At 40.9% G+C, this 19,018-nt stretch overlaps 1 protein-coding gene across 1 annotated transcript in view; it reads right to left on the bottom strand.

Moving 5' to 3' along the window:
• Nucleotides 1-19,018, bottom strand: part of sorcs3a (sortilin related VPS10 domain containing receptor 3a) — a 241,772-nt gene that overhangs the window by 127,867 nt on the left and 94,887 nt on the right. The window contains exon 2 of the mRNA XM_086033677.1: nt 13,183-13,250. Coding sequence (XP_085889803.1) covers nt 13,183-13,250 — 68 coding nt within the window. The remainder of the gene's footprint in view (nt 1-13,182; nt 13,251-19,018) is intronic.

The raw sequence follows: 19,018 nt of genomic DNA, 5'->3' as shown, positions 1-19,018 counted from the left end.
GTCAACATAACTCATCTTTTCTTCAAGTTTTTGTGTGTCCATAACATGTTAATAAGATACTTTTGCCTTGAGCCATTTCAGTGGGTCAATAGCTCTAGAAATGCTGCAACTATGTTGGATTAGTTTTTTTCTTTAACTGAGATATTTTTGTGAGCCGTGTCTTGTGGGAACGTGCTAATTGGTAATAGCTAAATAACAAGAATTAACCCATTAGGCCTAAAGCACCTGTCTCAACAGCTCCCCAAAACCTAAGGTCGTATTTGGAATTACCCTTGAAAATCTGAAGTTTTCCCAAAAATTCGACACCTACAAAATAATTATAATAAAAATATCAGCCCGTGTAGAAAAATAATTAATATCTCAGCCCCTGTAGCAGCCAGAAACATACTTCCAAAAGAATTTGAGGGCTTTGACGTGGCTTTCACAAAGACCCGAGTTTATTCATTTTTACCGTTTAAATCAAAGAGGTAATGAATAAAATGTCAGTGCAAGAGAAGCACTACTTTTAAGTTTAAAAAAGAGAGTGGTAATTACAACCCTCTTCTCTGTTAAAAAGACATAGGTATTGTCATTGTCACGGCCAGTTACCACTACTGGGACGAGAAAAAAGAGAGACCAGGCTTGAAGAACCGTGAGCTTGTTATACCTGGTATGTTTTGACTTTCTTTCCTTAGTTATTTACAGCTGAAACGGCAATATTGTTTGCATTAGCTTTAGCACAGTGTCGGCCATTTGATTGCGATGTCGAAAACTTTTTTTTTTTTTTGCCAGTCGTCGTCTACTACCAAGTAGAGCCCCTCCTCTCTCCGCTGTGCGTGAATGAATCGGCTGCAGCATTCAGGTTTCGCCAGCGCGGTCAAATGCCAGCACTCTTTTGTTTTCTTCATCTCATTCTCCCTCTCCTTCCTTTTCTTCTCCCCTCCGTGCAGACCGAACATGTGCAGTGCACACCGTTCCCGCCGGGCCGTTCCCAATGCAGGTAAGTACGCGCAGTTGGGTAACTAGTGGTGCGTTTAAAACGTTCGGAGGTAATTTTTGTCGTTTGCCCATTTCACTGAGTAGGTTGAGATTAACTTTGGCCACCTCGCGATCATGTCACACGCATGTTGGACGATTAATCGGATGGACTAAAATCCACCTACACTCTTGCTTAGTCTGTCCCTTTTTTAAAACTTGCAGTCCCCCGTCCTCCGCCCCAAAAATGGGTGTCCTTCCCGGACGGAGGGACGGACCCTTTCGCCACCGGGACGGAATGCCCACCTCTGGATTAATCCCATACAAGTTCAAGAAATTTTGTTGTTTATATTACGTTTATATTGGTCTGCCATTAAATGTGTTTATCTTTTGATTGTCATCCAATATGCCGGCGCCTTAGTCGGCTGCACTAGCTCATGACAGTCACAAATATTTTGACCAAAACTCTTTGCCCGTGATGCTGAAAATAATGAAAAAATATAATCCATTACAAATCAGTCCATGATGGCCAGCATTTGCTGGAATTACAACCATCCAGTGACTTTGAATTTGTAGCTGCGATGACTCTGAAATGTTTACAACCCTCGGCGTGCTAAGACGCAGAGACACAACGGCCTAGCAAGCAGCAGACTCAGCACAAGACGACATAGGAACATGTGAGGTGGTGGTTTTGTGAGCGGAGGCAGAAGCCGTCGAGGTGTATCATGATTTATGGACCCATTACAATTATGGTCTAACACAGGGGTGCCCATTACGTCGATCACGATCGACAGGTTGATCGCAAAGGCATTGTGGGTAGATTGCCAGCCTATCATCCGTCCTCACTACTGTATTGCTACGTTCATGCTACGTTCACGCCAACTGCGTTGAGAGCGTTTCTGGCGGCGCGTTTGAATTGGAGTCAAAGTAGTTCGCACGGGCGGGCGCGGTTGCATGCGGGGAGGGGGGGCGAATGATGCGTTTGGAGCAGTGGGACGCTGAGCGTAGCACCAAAAATCCGCCCATTCGCTCCATTCGACGCGTATAAAACAAGTCAACTTTTTTGCCATTTCCCCATTTTCAAATGACATTTGCCATTTTATATATTTATAAATAATGCGTTTTTCATTTTTAGTAGGTGGTAGATCATTTTGACACGGTCATGTCATAAGTAGCTCTCAGGCTGAAAAAGTGTGGGCAACCCTGGTCTAACATGTTACTGTAAATCATCCGTTACTTTTTGAAAATACGACTTTTTCAAAATTCATGGCTGGTTCATCATTGGATATGTTTACCCATACAGTTTGAAACCAAGGCAGCATAACAAAAAAATAAAAATAAATAAAAAGTGTCCTTACCGTTATTTATCAAATAAGATGAAAATTACCCATGTATAGGGATGGGTATCCTTAAGATTTTAACGATACTTCTACTCTCAATGATACTGCTTATCGATGTTTGAACAGTATTATTATGGGTACCTTTTTGTTTAGAAAAAACAATAAAACATATTATTAACACATTTTTTTGTGTCAATAAATTAACTTATCGTTCGACTACAACAATATTAATGTAAAATAAATACATAAAAACACTGTACAGAAAAGAAATGGTTTGAATAAATCACTATTGTAAGGGAAACATATAAACAATTATTCAGAGTAAAAGACAAATGGTGTACAGCAACAAGGTACATGCGGTTGGCGTGCAAAAAGCACTTCTGAGAGGTGAGATGCACATTTTCTAAGTTTAAGTTTAGTAAGCTTGTTTGTCTTTCCACCCGACTTTTTCATGATTGATTGCACTTGTGGCATTGTCACCATCAACCTTTGAGAAATGTAATCTCACTTCTGACCGTTTCAATCTCTTGCCATAATTGTCAATCACTAGGAGCATTAACATTTCGATCAGTGGTGGTGTGCTAAATGTCAGAGATTCGTGTGAAGTTCTTATATCAATCATCCATTGAAAACTCTTACCTTTGCCTGATGGCAAAGAGTAATGGAGTCCGATGCTACGTAGTAGCAACAGAGCTAACCCAACGTAAATGATGCCATCTTGCACTGTGTCAGTGTATGTTAGTAAAACCTCACTTCTTGGACGCCCGTGCTCCCAAGCCGGTAACGTGCCCAAATGGGTGGGGTTCCGCCGGTGCAGGAGTTGCCACCAAACCATACAAAAACACACATCGAAGTAACCGTATAAAAACTATAGCGTCATACAACACGATGGACATTTTTATATAATACCACAAATCATATCGCATTATGGTTGCCTAGCACTACACTGGCCTCTGGTATATTACTCTGAAGTTGACTGAGCTGGCTTGTCTCCGAATGAGAAATAATGCTTGCACAAGTTTATTTATTCAATTGTTGGTTATAAACCAGATGAGCGCGTAGAAGGTGAAATAACTTTCATGTAAGCAAAAAGCATTGAAAATTAATTGGAGTAATTTCTCCAAGACCGTTAAAAGAACCGTGAAGGGTTGAGCTTATTGATACTCCAATTTTTTAAAATCCAGTCCCAGTACCCATCCCTACCCATGTGCATTATCACAGTTGTTTATTTTTACTTCCTTTCTGGATTTTGTTTTTCAGTTGAGTTGTTCAGGTTATTGCTCACATTAATGGTGAAAACGTTTTTAAATGATTTATCTTTGTCTCATTTTTTTCATGCCTCACAAAGCTGGCATTTGAACAGGAGTGTGTAGAATTCTTTATCAACACGCAAACGCACGTGCACACACACACTTTAAGATGGGAAGATATGATGTATGCATACTGTGTTTATCCAACCAACTATTGATACTGTACTGTATATGTGAATAGCCTTTATACCAAAAGATGATGAACAGATAATATGTAACTCCAATTACGAAGGAAAAAAACACCAAAACATTTTCTGCATTCACGCATCATGTGCTTGCTTAACGACAAGAACTTCTGTGTACCACATCTAAATGGAGAATTTTGAATCTAACTTTTTATTCATGTCTGCCACAGTCCCTTGATGTTATGCTCACTGTGAGTTGTGTATGCAGAAACAATATTCAAATCATTCTTTCCTTTTCCTGTCACCGCAGTAGTTTCTTGTTGAGGGACATATAAGTCACAAATATTTTGCAGAGCACTGGCTCTTGACTTGCAGAAGTAAGAGTTGTAAAAGCCACACAGGAAATGTAAGAAGGATGTGCAAGCTCTGAACACCTTCGTTTGATTGCACGCTCATTTAACAGTGTGCGTTCATTTGTGGCAGCACACGGGTAAATATACTCGTCACTTTTTCAAGAGAAATAAAAGTGCTCTCCTGGAAGGTGAGTGGGTGTCATTCTAAGCGACTCGGCAGTACCTTTATCTGCCACCTTTCTTCTTTATGATAAGCAGCTCTAGAGCCAGTCTTGTGTAACTTAAAACTCAGACGTGAATATGAAGTTTCACCGGAGAGCAAGTCAAAAAGGCGTAAGTGAATAGTCAAGTTTTCTCAGAGCTTTGCTCAAACTTTTTCCTATTCTCATTCACTGATGTTGGCAACACTCTGGCTGACTATCTTAGCAGATCTGACCCTGACTCTGAGAGGAATGTTGAACTGGCATCTTTCATGGCACCCACTCAACAAATTACATCCCAGCCACCGCAAGCTGCCAAAATGCTATCCTGCATGGACATGCTTATGTCAGTTCAGATAAACTCAGGAGTCAAAGGCTAGGTTCACACCGCAGGTCTTAATGCTCAATTTGGATTTTTTGAAAAATTCGGATTTTTTTGTGTAAGCGTTCATATTACATTATAAATGCGACCTCGGTCTTGTCTGCTGTATGAACACATGCGTCGCCAAGGTGACCCGCATGCGCAGAAGAAGAGACGACGTCACTTGACGTTGTGTTTGCGGGAGTAAATGTGGTCCATCGTGTCGGGCATTTCCACAGTGAAGCAATTAGGTAGATGGCAGGGGCGGAGTCTTGGGTGGGGCTGAATTACTACTATCACCATAAATGTCCACTTTGTGCTTCATGTTTCAAGTGGGATTAAATTCAAGTAAAAAATCAAATCAATAGTGTTACTCAAAACAACTTTGCAGATTCGATCCCCCTGCTGCCAGCACTGTAACTCCGCCTGCGTGCAGCGCATTTTGGGCTCCGGATGACGTCAATGTCGGATATATGCAACCTGGCGGTTCAGACCGCGGCCGCATTGAAAAAAATCGTATATGTATCCGATTTAGGACCATATATGAAAAGTGACCCAGGTCGCATTTGAAAATTTCGGAATTGAGCCATTCAAACTGTCATAAAAAACAAAAAAACTGATGCAGGTCGCATATGGGCGAAAAAAATCAGATCTGGGTCGCATTTGCCTGCGTTGTGAACCTAGTCAAAGGTTCAGGAAACCGGCCATTGTTGACAACCATAAGATTTGTTTTTGCTTGTTCGATCAATCATTCAATCAATCCATCAATCAATCAAGTGTATTCACCACACAGAGTAGATATATTTAGATATATTCGCACACAATATCAAATTCCAGCTTACAATGAAAAGCTAATAAGAAATCCGCTGCAATTCTAAAAAAGGGCGTTTTAGATTGCATCCATTTTCTTTTCTTCTACTAAAACAGGGTAGGGTAGAACGCACTACATCCAGATGTTCCCGGGGTAGCTGGAAGACATAATCTCTCCAGCGTGTCCAGGGGTGTTCTCCAAGCCTCATCCTGGTGGCCAGAACACCTCAGCAGGGAGGCAAATTATTGCTCGTGACTATAGTTGAGCGTGAATAATTAGATTGAATGGTTAACTCTGATGCGGAAGTTTGTCTCTCTGTGCCCTGCGATTGGCTGGCAACCAATTCAGGGTGTCCCCCGCCTACTGCCCGAAGACAGCTGGGATAGGCTCCAGCACGCCCCGCGACCCTTGTGAGGATAAGCGGTATCGATAATGGATGGATGGATGGATGAATGGATGGGTTAACTCTGAGCTTCGCCTTTCGGTCAACTCCGCCATTTTGTCCGGCCGGTCCGCCTAACATTTTAAACGGGCTTCCGTTAGCGTTTCTGATAACCAACTTTGACAAACTTACCACTAGCACTATTTCGAGACTGTTGGCTTTAGATAAGGAATCAGGGGGCCCAAGTCAGCAGGATGGGAAGTACAAGGGCCACTGGGACCAAACACCATAAACTAAACCAGGTAATATTAGCATATATACAGTATTCTCTATACAAGCGCGCATGGGTGTCAACAAAATGCACATTGTAACCGCACACTGTACCTGTTGCTAATCTGAACTGGGTTACCAAATTGAAATACATTTGTAAGTCTACTCAGCATGTTAGCTCATCAGTAGGATCTCAGTGTATACTTTACACTCATTTGTGAATGTATTTTCATGATGTTTCAAAAAACAAAGCTCTTTATTGAAAGTAAAAAATAATTTCAAATTTATACATTTGCCATGCAGTTATTTTAGTGCACCAGTACAGTACTAACACAGTACAGTTAATACTGGTTAAAAATAACCCTGTGAGAAATTCATACGAAAGTTACTAAAAAAACAAAAAAAACAAAACGCTAGGTAATAAATCAAAATAAAAAAAAGTTGGCATGGGCGGTGGCCCTATGGAATGATGATTGACTGATTGGCTGAAAACAAGATGAGTGAGAGATGAGAACAAACATCTTCTGTTTTCTGGCCTTGCCACTCAGTGTAAAAGGTATGTACCGTAGTACAATGCAGGCAAATGACCCGGGCCGTGTGAAATGTTATTCCAGTCCGTGCTGCGAGCTGCTAAAAATGAATGGCCGAAGATTGGACATCCTGAAAAGAATCAAAATCGAGAATCGCTTTGAACTGGAATCGTTAAAATTCCAACGATGCCCACTCCTTTTCTACTTGGCCATTTGTACCTCCTACATTTCCAATAAATACTATGTCGTAATGCTAGATAATGACGGTTAATATGTTCACTGGCAGCTTGAATGCCTGTATTCCACACTACAGTCTAGAGTGCAAACAGCGCGAGAAAGGTAGAGGTAGATAAAAACAGCGGAGCTAAAGTTAAAAAAAATGGTTTGTGGACATTCTGGGAGAGTCACAAGCAAAACAGTTCATTTACAACCCTGCTTATCACTAATGGAAAGTAGGAGTATGACATACCCAAGAGTCTTCTTTCTTGGCTTCTCCATCAGGGGTCATCACAGCAAGTCATGTTTCTGACTTTCACATTCGTTGCTTGTCATGATTTAGAAAAATAGTGGCTAGAGGGGTGAGAAAAGTTTCTAAAAGTAGTATGTTATTTAAAGGAATACAGGTTTTATCAGGTTGGAGGGAAAAGCTTCTTTTGAAAACATTTTAGGTGTTTGAAATCAGATCAATCAATCAGCAGGTCCCTGAAGAGCAGCTCTTTTTATAAGATGTTCTGTTGAGTTTAGGTCATTGGTGGTGAGGTATGGAGGGAAATAGCAAGTCCAATTGCCAAAGGTCGCAGGTATCAGATGGGTGTCTCTCAGAGTTGGAGACTTATTAGAGGCACTGACCTGTAAAATACCACATCGCCTGCGAGCATGCCTAGCAAAATGATGCAATTTTAGAGGATGTTCCTTTTCACCTGCAAGTGACCCCATTCAGACTGTGGAGCAGAGTAGCAGTCATGAAGTGATAATACACAGCAACATCCTGCTCTTTCTGTTCCATTCAATTCAATTCACTCTTCCCATTTTGGTGCGAACCAACATGACCTCACATTTGAGGGCCGAAGTGGAAGTGGCTCTCATGCCAAAATATATTGCAACCAAAGCAAGCAATGTGGGAGTTGGCAATAGATAGTTGTTACAAATTGAGCAGAACACACAGTGTTTCTCCACTATTTCGCGGTTCATCGTTGATGGCCCCGCTGCTGAGCAGTACTGAGGTCTTCTTGCAGAGATGCAGCCTAAGTAAAAGCAAGAAGGAGAGGATACCCATGCAGGGTCATCCAATACCACATTTTGTCGATTTAATATTTGTTGTCCCCACAAAGCACATACCTGTCAATCCCTGTACTGAATCTTAAGAAAGTTGTAATTTGACTTTACATATCTGTATATAATCTCACACATTACACATTATTTTAGAATGGCTGCTGTCACATGAACGGAAATCAGCGATGTACGGCTTACATTTTTGAAAATGTGTTTCCACCTGTACAAATTACGCCGAAAGTGTACAACTTGACAGGTATAAAAGCAGAAAATATATACCCGTGAGTATTGTAGGCTGCACTGTTCTTTAGAAGTTTACATTAATGCTATGATCTATGCTAATTCCCATTAGCATAGATTTGGCGCTTCTCATTATGTAAGATAGTGGACTTTCGTTTTGTTTGTTGCTTAAATATACAGTGTTAAATTCTCTTTTGTTTTCCAGTAATCTTAAACTAAGTGTGACAGATAAACAGCTTGAACTAAGCACATTTCGCCTCTTATTTGGAGATCTGCAAGCAAGAGGGAGAACAGCAGAGGTGGGGCACTCTCGTCTTGACTGGAGCCAGACTTGAGTCATCAATTTTGCGACTTGCTTGGCTAAAATCTATGAAAGACTCAACTTTGACTTGGTTTTCATGAGACTCGACTTGACTTTGACTTTAACCACATGACTTGACGAGTCATTCTGTTTATGGTTGAAAACCAGCATTTTGACAATAATGGGCCAGTAAAAAAAAAAAAAAAAAAAGTTTTTTTTTATGTGTCATTCACATAAATCTAGCAACCCACCGCATGCTTCAGTGAGCATTGCAGAGGCCACTGAAACACAATATTGTATTAAGGAAGGGGCTCCAAAGATAATTACATTTCCATTGCAGGATTGTGTTTTCGATGAAATCGGACAAAATAAAATGGCACCATGCAAACTTTGCCACTTACTGCAAATTTGAATAGAGACTGAATAGTAATGCTGTAATTTAATGTTGTAATGTTAAGAGTGAAGACCAAATGTCGCTTCGCCCCACATTTCTAGCGTTTGATTGCAGGATATGAACAGAGCTGCTTCATACGCTCCACACCACAACAGAAATGAGGAGGCGCCTCTCCTTCTCCTCTGACAGGAAAAGACAATTAATGAATATTGCTTGTCAATCAGGTGGCCGGTGGTTGTGCTTAAAACTTTGACTAATGCTAAATGCTATCTTGGGTCACAGTTCAAGAGTTTAGCTGTAAACAAGCAAATACACTTCCCAGATATGCTAACTTCATTGCTCCCCATTCTCCAGCTGTGGTTGGAAGTTGGCTGTTGCTTATTGTACAGCTCTGCTGCCCACAGACTGCACTGATTATTTTGTCCTACATTGTGTCTTCCCGGGCGGCATGTTGTACAACTTGTGGTTTTGAATCCGTGCTCCGGCCTCCCTGTGTGGCGTTTGCATCTGTTTTTCTCTAAGATCACCCCCCAAAAAAATGTGTGATAGGTTGATTGAACTCTCTAAATTGTCACTGATGTGAATGTGAGTGTGCATGTTTGTTTGAGTCCTGTGATTGGCTGGCGACTGATTCAGGGTGTACCCCGACTACCGCCCGAAGACAGCTGAGACAGTTTCCAGCATGCCCGCGGCCCTTGTGAGGATAAGCTGTTCGGGAAATTAATGGTTGGATTTTTTTTACCTGCACGGGCTGCTGTGTGTGTGTGTTTCATGTGTGTGACGTGGTAAGCACATTTTCAAACCTGAACGAATACGTATGAAACTGCACATATAAGGCCTGGCAAAAAATATCTATATTTTAGACTGTTATTGTCCTAGGTGCCAGTACCCTAACAAGGACCTCAACATGGCAAGTCCCTTTACAGCTGCTCGCAGCTCTAGTTATATTTTCAATTTTATCCATCTATCCATCCATTATCTATACCACTTATCCTCAGGAGGGTCGCGGGCGTGCTGCATCCTATCCCGACTGGCTTTGAGCAGTAGGTGGGGTACACCCTGAACTGTTTGCCAGCCAATCGCAGGGCACACAGAGACAAACAAACATTCACACTCACAATCATACCTAGGGACAATTTAGAATGTCCAATTAACCTACCATGCATGCACGCAGGCACGGGGAGAATATGCAAACCCCACACAGGAAGGCCGGGGCCGGATTGGAACCTCTGGACTGTGAGGCGGACATGCTAACCAGTCGACCACCATGCCGCTTATTAATTGTATTGTTATTAAAAATACATTGTGTCAGGAAGGGCCTCCGGTGTAAAAACTGTGCCAAACATATCATGCTAAGGACTCAGTGTGGCGCCTCATGACAGAAAAAAGCCATACGTCATTTCTTCTTCTTGTTCTTCTTCTACTAGCTGTTTAGGACAGAAGTCTTACCTTTCAAAGAAAAAAAAAACACCTGAAATCTCCTAATCTCATGTGGGAAATGGCAAAGAACATCTGAACTTTATTTTGGCTTAATCAGAGTGTGTGCTGACTTCCATTTAATATGATCTTGAATGTGATTAGTTCATTCTTAATTCTTAAACACAGCCAAATCCCAGTTATACAACTGCGCACACTAGCAACTGCATTAGCTCAGTTGTTTATATTTAATTTCGTTATCAAAAATATTTCTTTTTTTTTAATTGACTTGCACAGGTAATATGTAACATTAAAGGTGGAAAAGGGTTTGGAATTGCTTAGCTTTGTCTAATTTTTTTTATCACAAAAACCTTTGAATAATGGTGTCACGACTTTTTGTCCACTGTATATTAATTTGTAATGTTAGTGCGCTTGCAAGAAAATAACTCCTGGGTCAAGGGTGACTTTTCCTACAGAGAAGAATGTTCTGAACAGGAGGCTGTAATTATAAAATATTAACATTCTATTGCAAAATGTTTGTGTATATGCTTTTTTCCTCAGGTATTCAAATCAACATGATTCAGATTTTTAAATGAAATGCTGCAACTGTGTGCATGTCTCCTTACCTCCAACCGTCTCTTCATTAAACATGACAATTTGGCAAACAGATGGACAAGGCTTAGAAATAATGGATTTCTTTAGAATAAAACAGTGAATGCTTTGCATTATGCTAGCAGTGTTGCTCATCGTATGAAAAGGTATTAAGGCAAGCATTTCCAATAGATGCTGCCTTAACATTGGGCCAGTAGCCATTTAATGTTTTCAGCAGCACTATCCCACTCACACAAATGCTGCGTCAACTATATAACACTTTCTGAAGGAATAAATGACTGATGTTTTTGTGTGTATCTGTTATGTTTTTAGCTGAAAGCAAATGACACTTTTCCCATCCAGGGCAAGAGGGCAGGTGTTGGAGCATCACTGGGGGTCTATCTGTGCATGTGCCTTCTGCTTAATCTTTTAAGCGCCACCGAGTTCCCAGCATATTTCAATGACCCACGTGATGCCTGCCTGTCCCTTGTCGGCTACAGCCATTCGGCGTAAAGAAATTAATCTTCACGTCACACGCAGACGCGCCTCCAAATAAATATGTTTTTATTTTGTCAAAAACTGTTTGAGGCTCCCAGTGCTTTATTTCCGTGGAAACCAGGTCGAAATGGCTCTTTGACTGTTAAAGGTTGCCGACCCCTGGTCGAGACCTTTTACACATGACGGTGAGGCGGAATAAAGTAGTCGTGTTCACACAGTGAACTGACTATCCGAGTAAAGAAGTAAGTGCGTGTTGAAAGTAGGGTAAGTGAAGAGCAGCTGTGGCTAATGTTATCTGCTTCTCGCAAGTCGCCCCGCACACACACACACACACATACACCCACACACACGATGTGAACACATTCTTTTTTTAGAAAAAACTTAGTAAGCATTTAACTGAATGATTTTGCTCTTCTTTCTCTCCTTGCTCTTCTGGCATGGACTTTTCCATTTAAATCAGCTTGTTCAAAGACCAATTGTTGATATTAAAACATATAAATATTAAAAAAAAAATCTTTACGTTTATATTCCAAAGTTGCTGGCAATTGGTTTAGTAAAATCTAGGCAATTTTTTCCTTGTACAGTGTTCCCTAACTTTGCAGCTGATACGTTCCAATTGATACGTTGGTTGTTTTCCATTTATCGGACTACAAATGTTTAACACAAATAATTTCACTCTGTTATGTTGTAACAAAATTTGGATTAGAAAGTTTATTATTTGAAAGCAAACAATGTTACAATAGGAATTCATGGCCTAATGACTCATGCAATCAAGTCAGTCAAAAATTTCTAATAGACACTGGCTATAGCAGCAACTCATGTTCAGCATGTGTCAAAACCAAACATGAGTTACTCTTAAACTTTATGAAGTATGATTGTTCATCAGTAATTGGACGATTTTGAAAAGTGACCAGATTCTCTCCGTTACATCGGTCTATGACTGACTCTTGACGCATGTCAAGTTGTCTCCGTTGCGTAACGCTAATGTTAAATCCACAAGGTAGCAAAATTAGTAAATAAAACAAACGTATTTGGAAAGTTTCTTTGCAATGGGTAAAAGACCTGGTGAGAATTCAACATAAGAGCCTAGGCCCAAGAAGAAAAAGAGAGATGCATTTTACAGGCAACATCAGAAGACCGACTTGAAATATGGATTTACGGCCACAGGTGATTCCCACGCACAACCGAAGCCCGCTCTGCACAATATGTGGTGAGCGGCTCTATGAGTCAATGAAGTCTGCAAAACTGTTTCGTCAACAAAAGTAAGTGCCTTGAGAGAGGCATATTTGGGTGACTAACTGCATTGCTCCTAAGGCTAAAAAGTAATACAATATTGGTGAAAAAACAACAACTGTGGATTCCCATTTATTGTTGTAGCATTGCATTTCCAACCCCGCACCCCCACCAGGCGGTGAAAAGTCACCGTTTTGCAAAGGGTATAGACTTTGGATGAAATGATCCGCAGCAGAAAAAAGGTAGGGGACCACTGCTTTGCAGGGCAGAAGAACTGTCCAAATCCATCCCAGGAAAATGTTATACAACAATTGTGTTTCATAACAATGAAAATGGGTTGCAGTCTCCACTATTAAGAGATTACAACTGTTGTTTCTTCATGAGTGTGTCACAATGTGCATGTATTCAGCGGAACTGATAACAAACCAGAAAAAGAGAATGGCAAACTATATCCTTGAGTGACTGGTCTGACAGCAGAGCCTCGGCCCCACTGTACTGGGGAATCGAAAACAGTTTAACATTCCATATTTAGCAAATTATCTGGTGGTAGACATTTAGACACGATGAAAATTCTGAAATTAAGATAAACTTTTTAACTCACCTCCAAAGAGTGCTCTCAGTGACACTGCCAATATGAAAGTCGTACAGCTTGGTTAGTATCAGGATAACCTGTAAATAAAGAATCAAGTTTTACAAACTTTGTTGCGAGGGTGTTTTGCTTAAGCAAATGCATGTGCAAGTTTAATGACAATTGTGGAATGGGTGCACTAGTAATCAGGTGATATCTTTTTTCTTTTTTTGGACTGAAAAGAGGAGAGACATGTTGGAAGAACAGAGGAACAGGAGCATGGAGGGGGAAGAACAGTGGCATAGTGATGGGAAACAGGGGTGGATGAGATCAGAAATCAACACTGGTGTCAGATTATGGTCAGGAGAATGCTATTGTAGTCACTGCTCTGTGTGACTAGCAGCCATTGCGGGTTCTTCAGTATGGGGATGTGTTCAAAGGAGTTCTAGATAGGATCAGTTATAGTTTATGACATTTTTAAAGCAATGGAGGTGCTTTTGGGTGTGAGGAAGGGATCCAAGCGGTTCATAAATTGAAATCTGCTGCTTGCGTAATGTTATTGAAATGTGCTTCAAAGAATAATGTGCACAGGTGTTGATGACGGCCAGACTGTTCACTTGGGAGTAGAGAAGGACAATGGAGTTGTGAATGGATGTGAAAAAGAGCTGAACGAATCGAGACCAACCAGAGTTATAGGATTTGAACAAAGGGAGAGGTGTCGCTGAAAACTATCCATCCATCCATTATCTATACCGCTTATCCTCACAAGGGTCGCGGGGCGTGCTGGAGCCTATCCCAGCTGTCTTTGGGCAGTAGGCAGGGGACACCCCGAATTGGTTGCCAGCCAATCGCAGGGCACACAGAGACAAACATCCGCACTCACAATCACACCTAGGGGCAATTTAGAGTGTCCAATCAACTTACCATGCATGTTTTTGGAATGTGGGAGGAAACCGGAGTACCCGGAGAAAACCCACGCAGGCACGGGGAGAACATGCAAACTCCACACAGGGAGGCCGGGGCTGGGATCGAACCCACGACCTCTGAACTGTGAGGCGGACGTGCTAACCAGTCGACCACCGTGCCGCCCCGCTGAAAACTAATGGGAGTTAAGTGTGTCAAGTTTGATGGTAAAATATGTCAAATGTTGCATTGATGTCAAGGAGGATGAGAATCACAAAGAATCCAGAATTGGCTGCCCTCGCCTTAGTCATTTTAAGCAGGGCTGCCTCAGTCCAGTATGTGGACAGAAATCAGACGAAAGAGTTTCAAACAGATTGATGGTGAAAAGGTTACTGTGGAGCTGGTTGGGCTGCTCTTTGTTTTTGAAGAATTTTATAATCTTCAGGATTTTTTACTGTGTCATTTATCATTTATGCAATGAATGCTCTGTCATATTATTTCTGATTTCTTTACAGCCTAGTATATTCAGTGTGTTTTTTTTATTTTTTTTTACTGTTTTGCATAATCATTTGGAATGCTGTATTTTGAGTTATGTAGCAAAAAGAATGCTGCTCCCATCATGGTTATTGTTATTTTATGTATTTATTTTACATTTTGACTTTTTCCACTTTAGTTTTTTCTTGGTTGGGATCGGCTTGCATGAGGAAACTGTGTCCATTCAGTTTCTCCATCATTATCACCCATCTTTATCATTATAAACGAAAGTCTGCTGTAATTTGCACATCAAGTGATGCAGAAACACAAAAAATACTAGAGTATGTTATAAAAACTAAAGGGAATACAATATGAACAGACAGCAAATGGCAATAGCTGTTTAACGTTTTTGTTTTTTTTACTTTCTAGGTGAACATACAAAAAACCTGGAGAGGGGGCATAAAAGAATAATCCCCAAAAGGCTCAGTTGTTCACAAGAAAGTATGGGGTGAGGTTCACCATTTTGGGAACAACTGTGTGCGCAAACAGTTAAAGAACAATGTTTATCAATAATAATAACGATAATACTGCAATAAAATTGAGAGGAAGCGCCAAGGCTGAAAAGCAACATTGATTGCCTGTAATGTTGCCGGCATCATTGTGGAAAGCATATTAACGTGTGGGCTCAAGACCATTAAGAATAGCATTGTCAGTTAACCTACAAAGGCAAATTAAAACTCTACCATACAAACCTAAAGTCAAATGTCAACAACACACATAAACGCCACTGGCTTCTCTGAGCTCATCTGAGATTAACTGACACAGAGTCAAAAAGTGTGCTGTGGTCTGATGAGTCCATATTTTAAATTGTTCTTAGAAATCATGGACAACAGGTTGCCAAGAGTATGGGGGATGCGTTAGTGCCCATGGCATGGGTAACTTCGCACATCTGTGAAGGCCCCAATAATACTGAAAGGTAAATACATACAGGTTTTGGACCAACATATGATGCCATCCAAGCAACATCTTTTTCAGGGAGCTCCCTCCTTATTTCATAAGATAATGCCAAGCCGCATGTGTTACAACAATGCAGATTTGTAGTAAAAGGATCAGAGTATTAAACTGGCCTGCCAGTAACACCTGTCACCAATTGAAAACGTGCGACACGTTATGAATCGCAAAATATGACAATGGAGACCCTGGACTGCTGAGCAATTTAAGGTGTATATCAAGCAAGGATGGTCCAGAATTTCACAGACAAAGCTTGAACAGTTAGTGCCCTCAGTTCCAAAACACTTATTGAGTGTTTTAAAAGGAAAGGTGATTTAAAGCAGTAGTAAACATGCCCCAGTGCCATCTTTTTTGGAATGTTTTGCAGAAATCAATTTCAAAATTTGTGATTACTTTGAAAAAAAAGTATCATTTTGAACACTGCATTTCTTGTCTTTGTACTGTATTCAATTGAATATACAAGGTTGAATAGGATATGCATATCATTGTATTCTGTTTTACGGAATAATTAAAAACTAACAAAAAGAAAGGTCATTGGAAAAAATCCTGGAAACAACGTGAAAGCAGACTTTTTGGGGGATTTTTTTGCATGACATGCTTGTTGGCTTTCTGGCTTGCTTGTTCCTCAGTCAAGTCCCTTCAGTTTTTTTAAATTATTATTATTTTTTTTTTCCAACAAAGCCATGACTAGCACTCACAAATGAACTTTTAACACCTACAACCACAGCCTAATCGCACTATATAATCACATAAAACATAATAATCTGGCATTTGTCATCCTTGGTCCAAAATGAGCAACATCGGAAAAAAACAACAAAAAAAAACAACTTACCAGGCCTAAACCAAATAATGACTTTACCCAACTTGCTTGAAAATTGACCTGGCCTCAATAGTGTAACCTACTTTGATATGTTACATGCCATTTACATTTATGAGTTTGTTTGTTGTTTTCCCTGACTTTAAATGGTTGGTGCCATTTCTTTTTAGTGTCAGTGTTTGTTATTAGCATATCCCTCCCAGCTCATGCTTTTTTAAAACAACCTGACAACCCTGACTTGAATCACAGAGCTGGAAGCAGACACAAAAGAGGTTGGGCCCTGATTCCTGTGACAGGCATCAGCAAAGTAGCTAGTACAAGAAGAAATCAATCAACCAGTGTACCAGCACATTCTTAGTCCAAATGCAAACCTCTTATTGCACTTGATCAACGACACAAATCGTATTAGGGCTGTTCGATTTTGCCCAGTAAGAAAATCCCGAGTATTTTCTCTCAAACCCGATTTTACGATTACAATTTCTTTGTAAAATAAAAAAATAATGAAAAACAAAATATTTTGAATGCCTTTTATTTAAAATTATTTGTTCTTTCTTTGAACTCAAAATGCCAGTCAATTTAACTTAATACACACAGAACGATCTATTGGGATTAACAGCATTTTACTTGGTTCAGTTCTTCCATCCATCCATTATCTGTACCGCTTCTCCTCACAAGGGTCGCAGGGCGTGCTGGAGCCTATCCCAGCTGTCTTTGGGCAGTAGGCGGGGGACACCCTGAACTGGTTGCCAGCCAATCGCAGGGCACACAGAGACAAACATCCGCACTCACAATCACACCTAGGGGCAATTTAGAGTATCCAATCAACTTACCATGCATGTTTTTGGAATGTGGGAGGAAACCGGAGTGCCCGGAGAAAACCCACGCAGGCACGGGGAGAACATGCAAACTCCACACAGGGAGGCCGGAGCCGGGATCGAACCCACGACTGGTTCAGTTCTATTCCAGGCAATTTCCAAGTTTCAACCCTGGGCTCCTAGCTCACCATCGACCTGGCCAATTCCGTCAGTTGAGCATACTCTCCACTTCACTTCCTCACTCACTCGGCAGTCGGCTCAGATAGTCGGCTCCTGCAGCAAACAATCCCCCACATGTGTGGCATCCAAGATCATTTTCTCTGCTTCCTTTTGATAGTGTTTAAGTGTTAAATCACACAACTTTAATTTTATCTGTTGTTATTTAAGAATTGCATTCTATTGTCACAGTCTGTAAATAGATTTTCTGTTAAATGCTCAATGGTGAAGGTTGTCCAGTGGGTACGATTTTATTGCTCCCAAAATGAAGCATTAAGATGTGCTGTTTGACTCTTTTTGAAGCACACTCCCAGACGGATAACTTGAATTGAATTTGGTTGTGCCTTTGTAAAATGGCGGTCCTAGTTCTGATCAGATCTGGGGATCCGAGGCCAAGCTTTGCGGCAAGGCATCATTTCTCTCTCCAATTCCACAGAGCAAACCAGCCGCTGGCTCTGCCTGACAGTGTTTGGGCCGTGAAACAGCAGCAATTGCAGATGAGGAAGCAGGGGATTCAGTGTAGAGGGGGACACACCTGGGGTGGCAGGTGGTGCCGATGAGCCCTTTGGAAGTGTCGTGGGCTAGGAATCAAAACACAGATAAAGGAGAGTGCCCTCCTGATTGATGACCCCCATGACGCCTGAAATCCCCTGTACTCAAGTGAGGCCATTTAACTGAGGTCAGCCTTCTGCAAATTCGGTGTAAAGGTGCTGCTTAGCTCATATTCCACGAACACAATATTAATCAGAATGCCTTGTCTAACTAGTGGGCCTGCACAGAACAAATTTTGGCAAAAAAATATGTCTGGGTTGACTTCCTCTTTAAGTATTTCATAATGTGTGAAAATTAGCAACAACAAACAGAGGCAGTAAGTATAATTGCCTTTTTGTTCCTGAGGGGGTAAACTGGGGCATCTATTTTGAGAAAGACACTGTAATAAGTGGCCAATGCAGCTGGCGATTAAGTGTGTGAGTTTTTTTCCAGCGGGCACCATAAATGTGATGTTTATCAGATCCGATAGGCATATTATATACAAATGAAACATTACTCATAATCATTATATGAAATTATGCCAATGCTTATTTGTCACAAGTATAGATGCTTCATGACATTCTGGCATGACTGGAACAGATCAAGGCCACAGAAAGATAATAATCATAATAATATTAATAATGATAACATCAATTTATATAGTGTCTTTAATGGATGAAACCGAAAGTGGACAGACAGACACATTCAGACAGAACAAAGGCCACTAATGTAATTGAATGTTATACCGGAGGTCCCAGAGTTACGAACATCCAACTTACAAACGTTCATCGATACGAATAAACACTGACAGCAGTCGTTTCTGGAAGCTATCTGGAGTTAGCTCATGCACACAGGCTACCGTTTTCCGGGTCTGATGGAACACCGCACTCGTGTCCAGTTGTGGTGGTATGCTAACATATTGTAGTGTTTACTACGGATTATGGAGGCATTAGTCAGCGAACTCATGTTTATTAACAACAACACAGTTTGTGTATACCCACAGTTGACATACAGTCAGAGGACATGTACTCTCTCACGGAAACTGTGACGATGCACCAAGTGTTGCGGTTATAAACTCGTAAATCTCAGCACTCAATTTAAC

The sequence above is a fragment of the Filicampus tigris genome, chromosome 6 (genome assembly GCF_054856515.1).
Source record: "Filicampus tigris isolate MCC_2025a chromosome 6, RoL_Ftig_1.0, whole genome shotgun sequence".
In the NCBI taxonomy this organism is placed as follows: domain Eukaryota; kingdom Metazoa; phylum Chordata; class Actinopteri; order Syngnathiformes; family Syngnathidae; genus Filicampus; species Filicampus tigris.
This window is presented reverse-complemented; position numbering and strand designations above follow the sequence as displayed.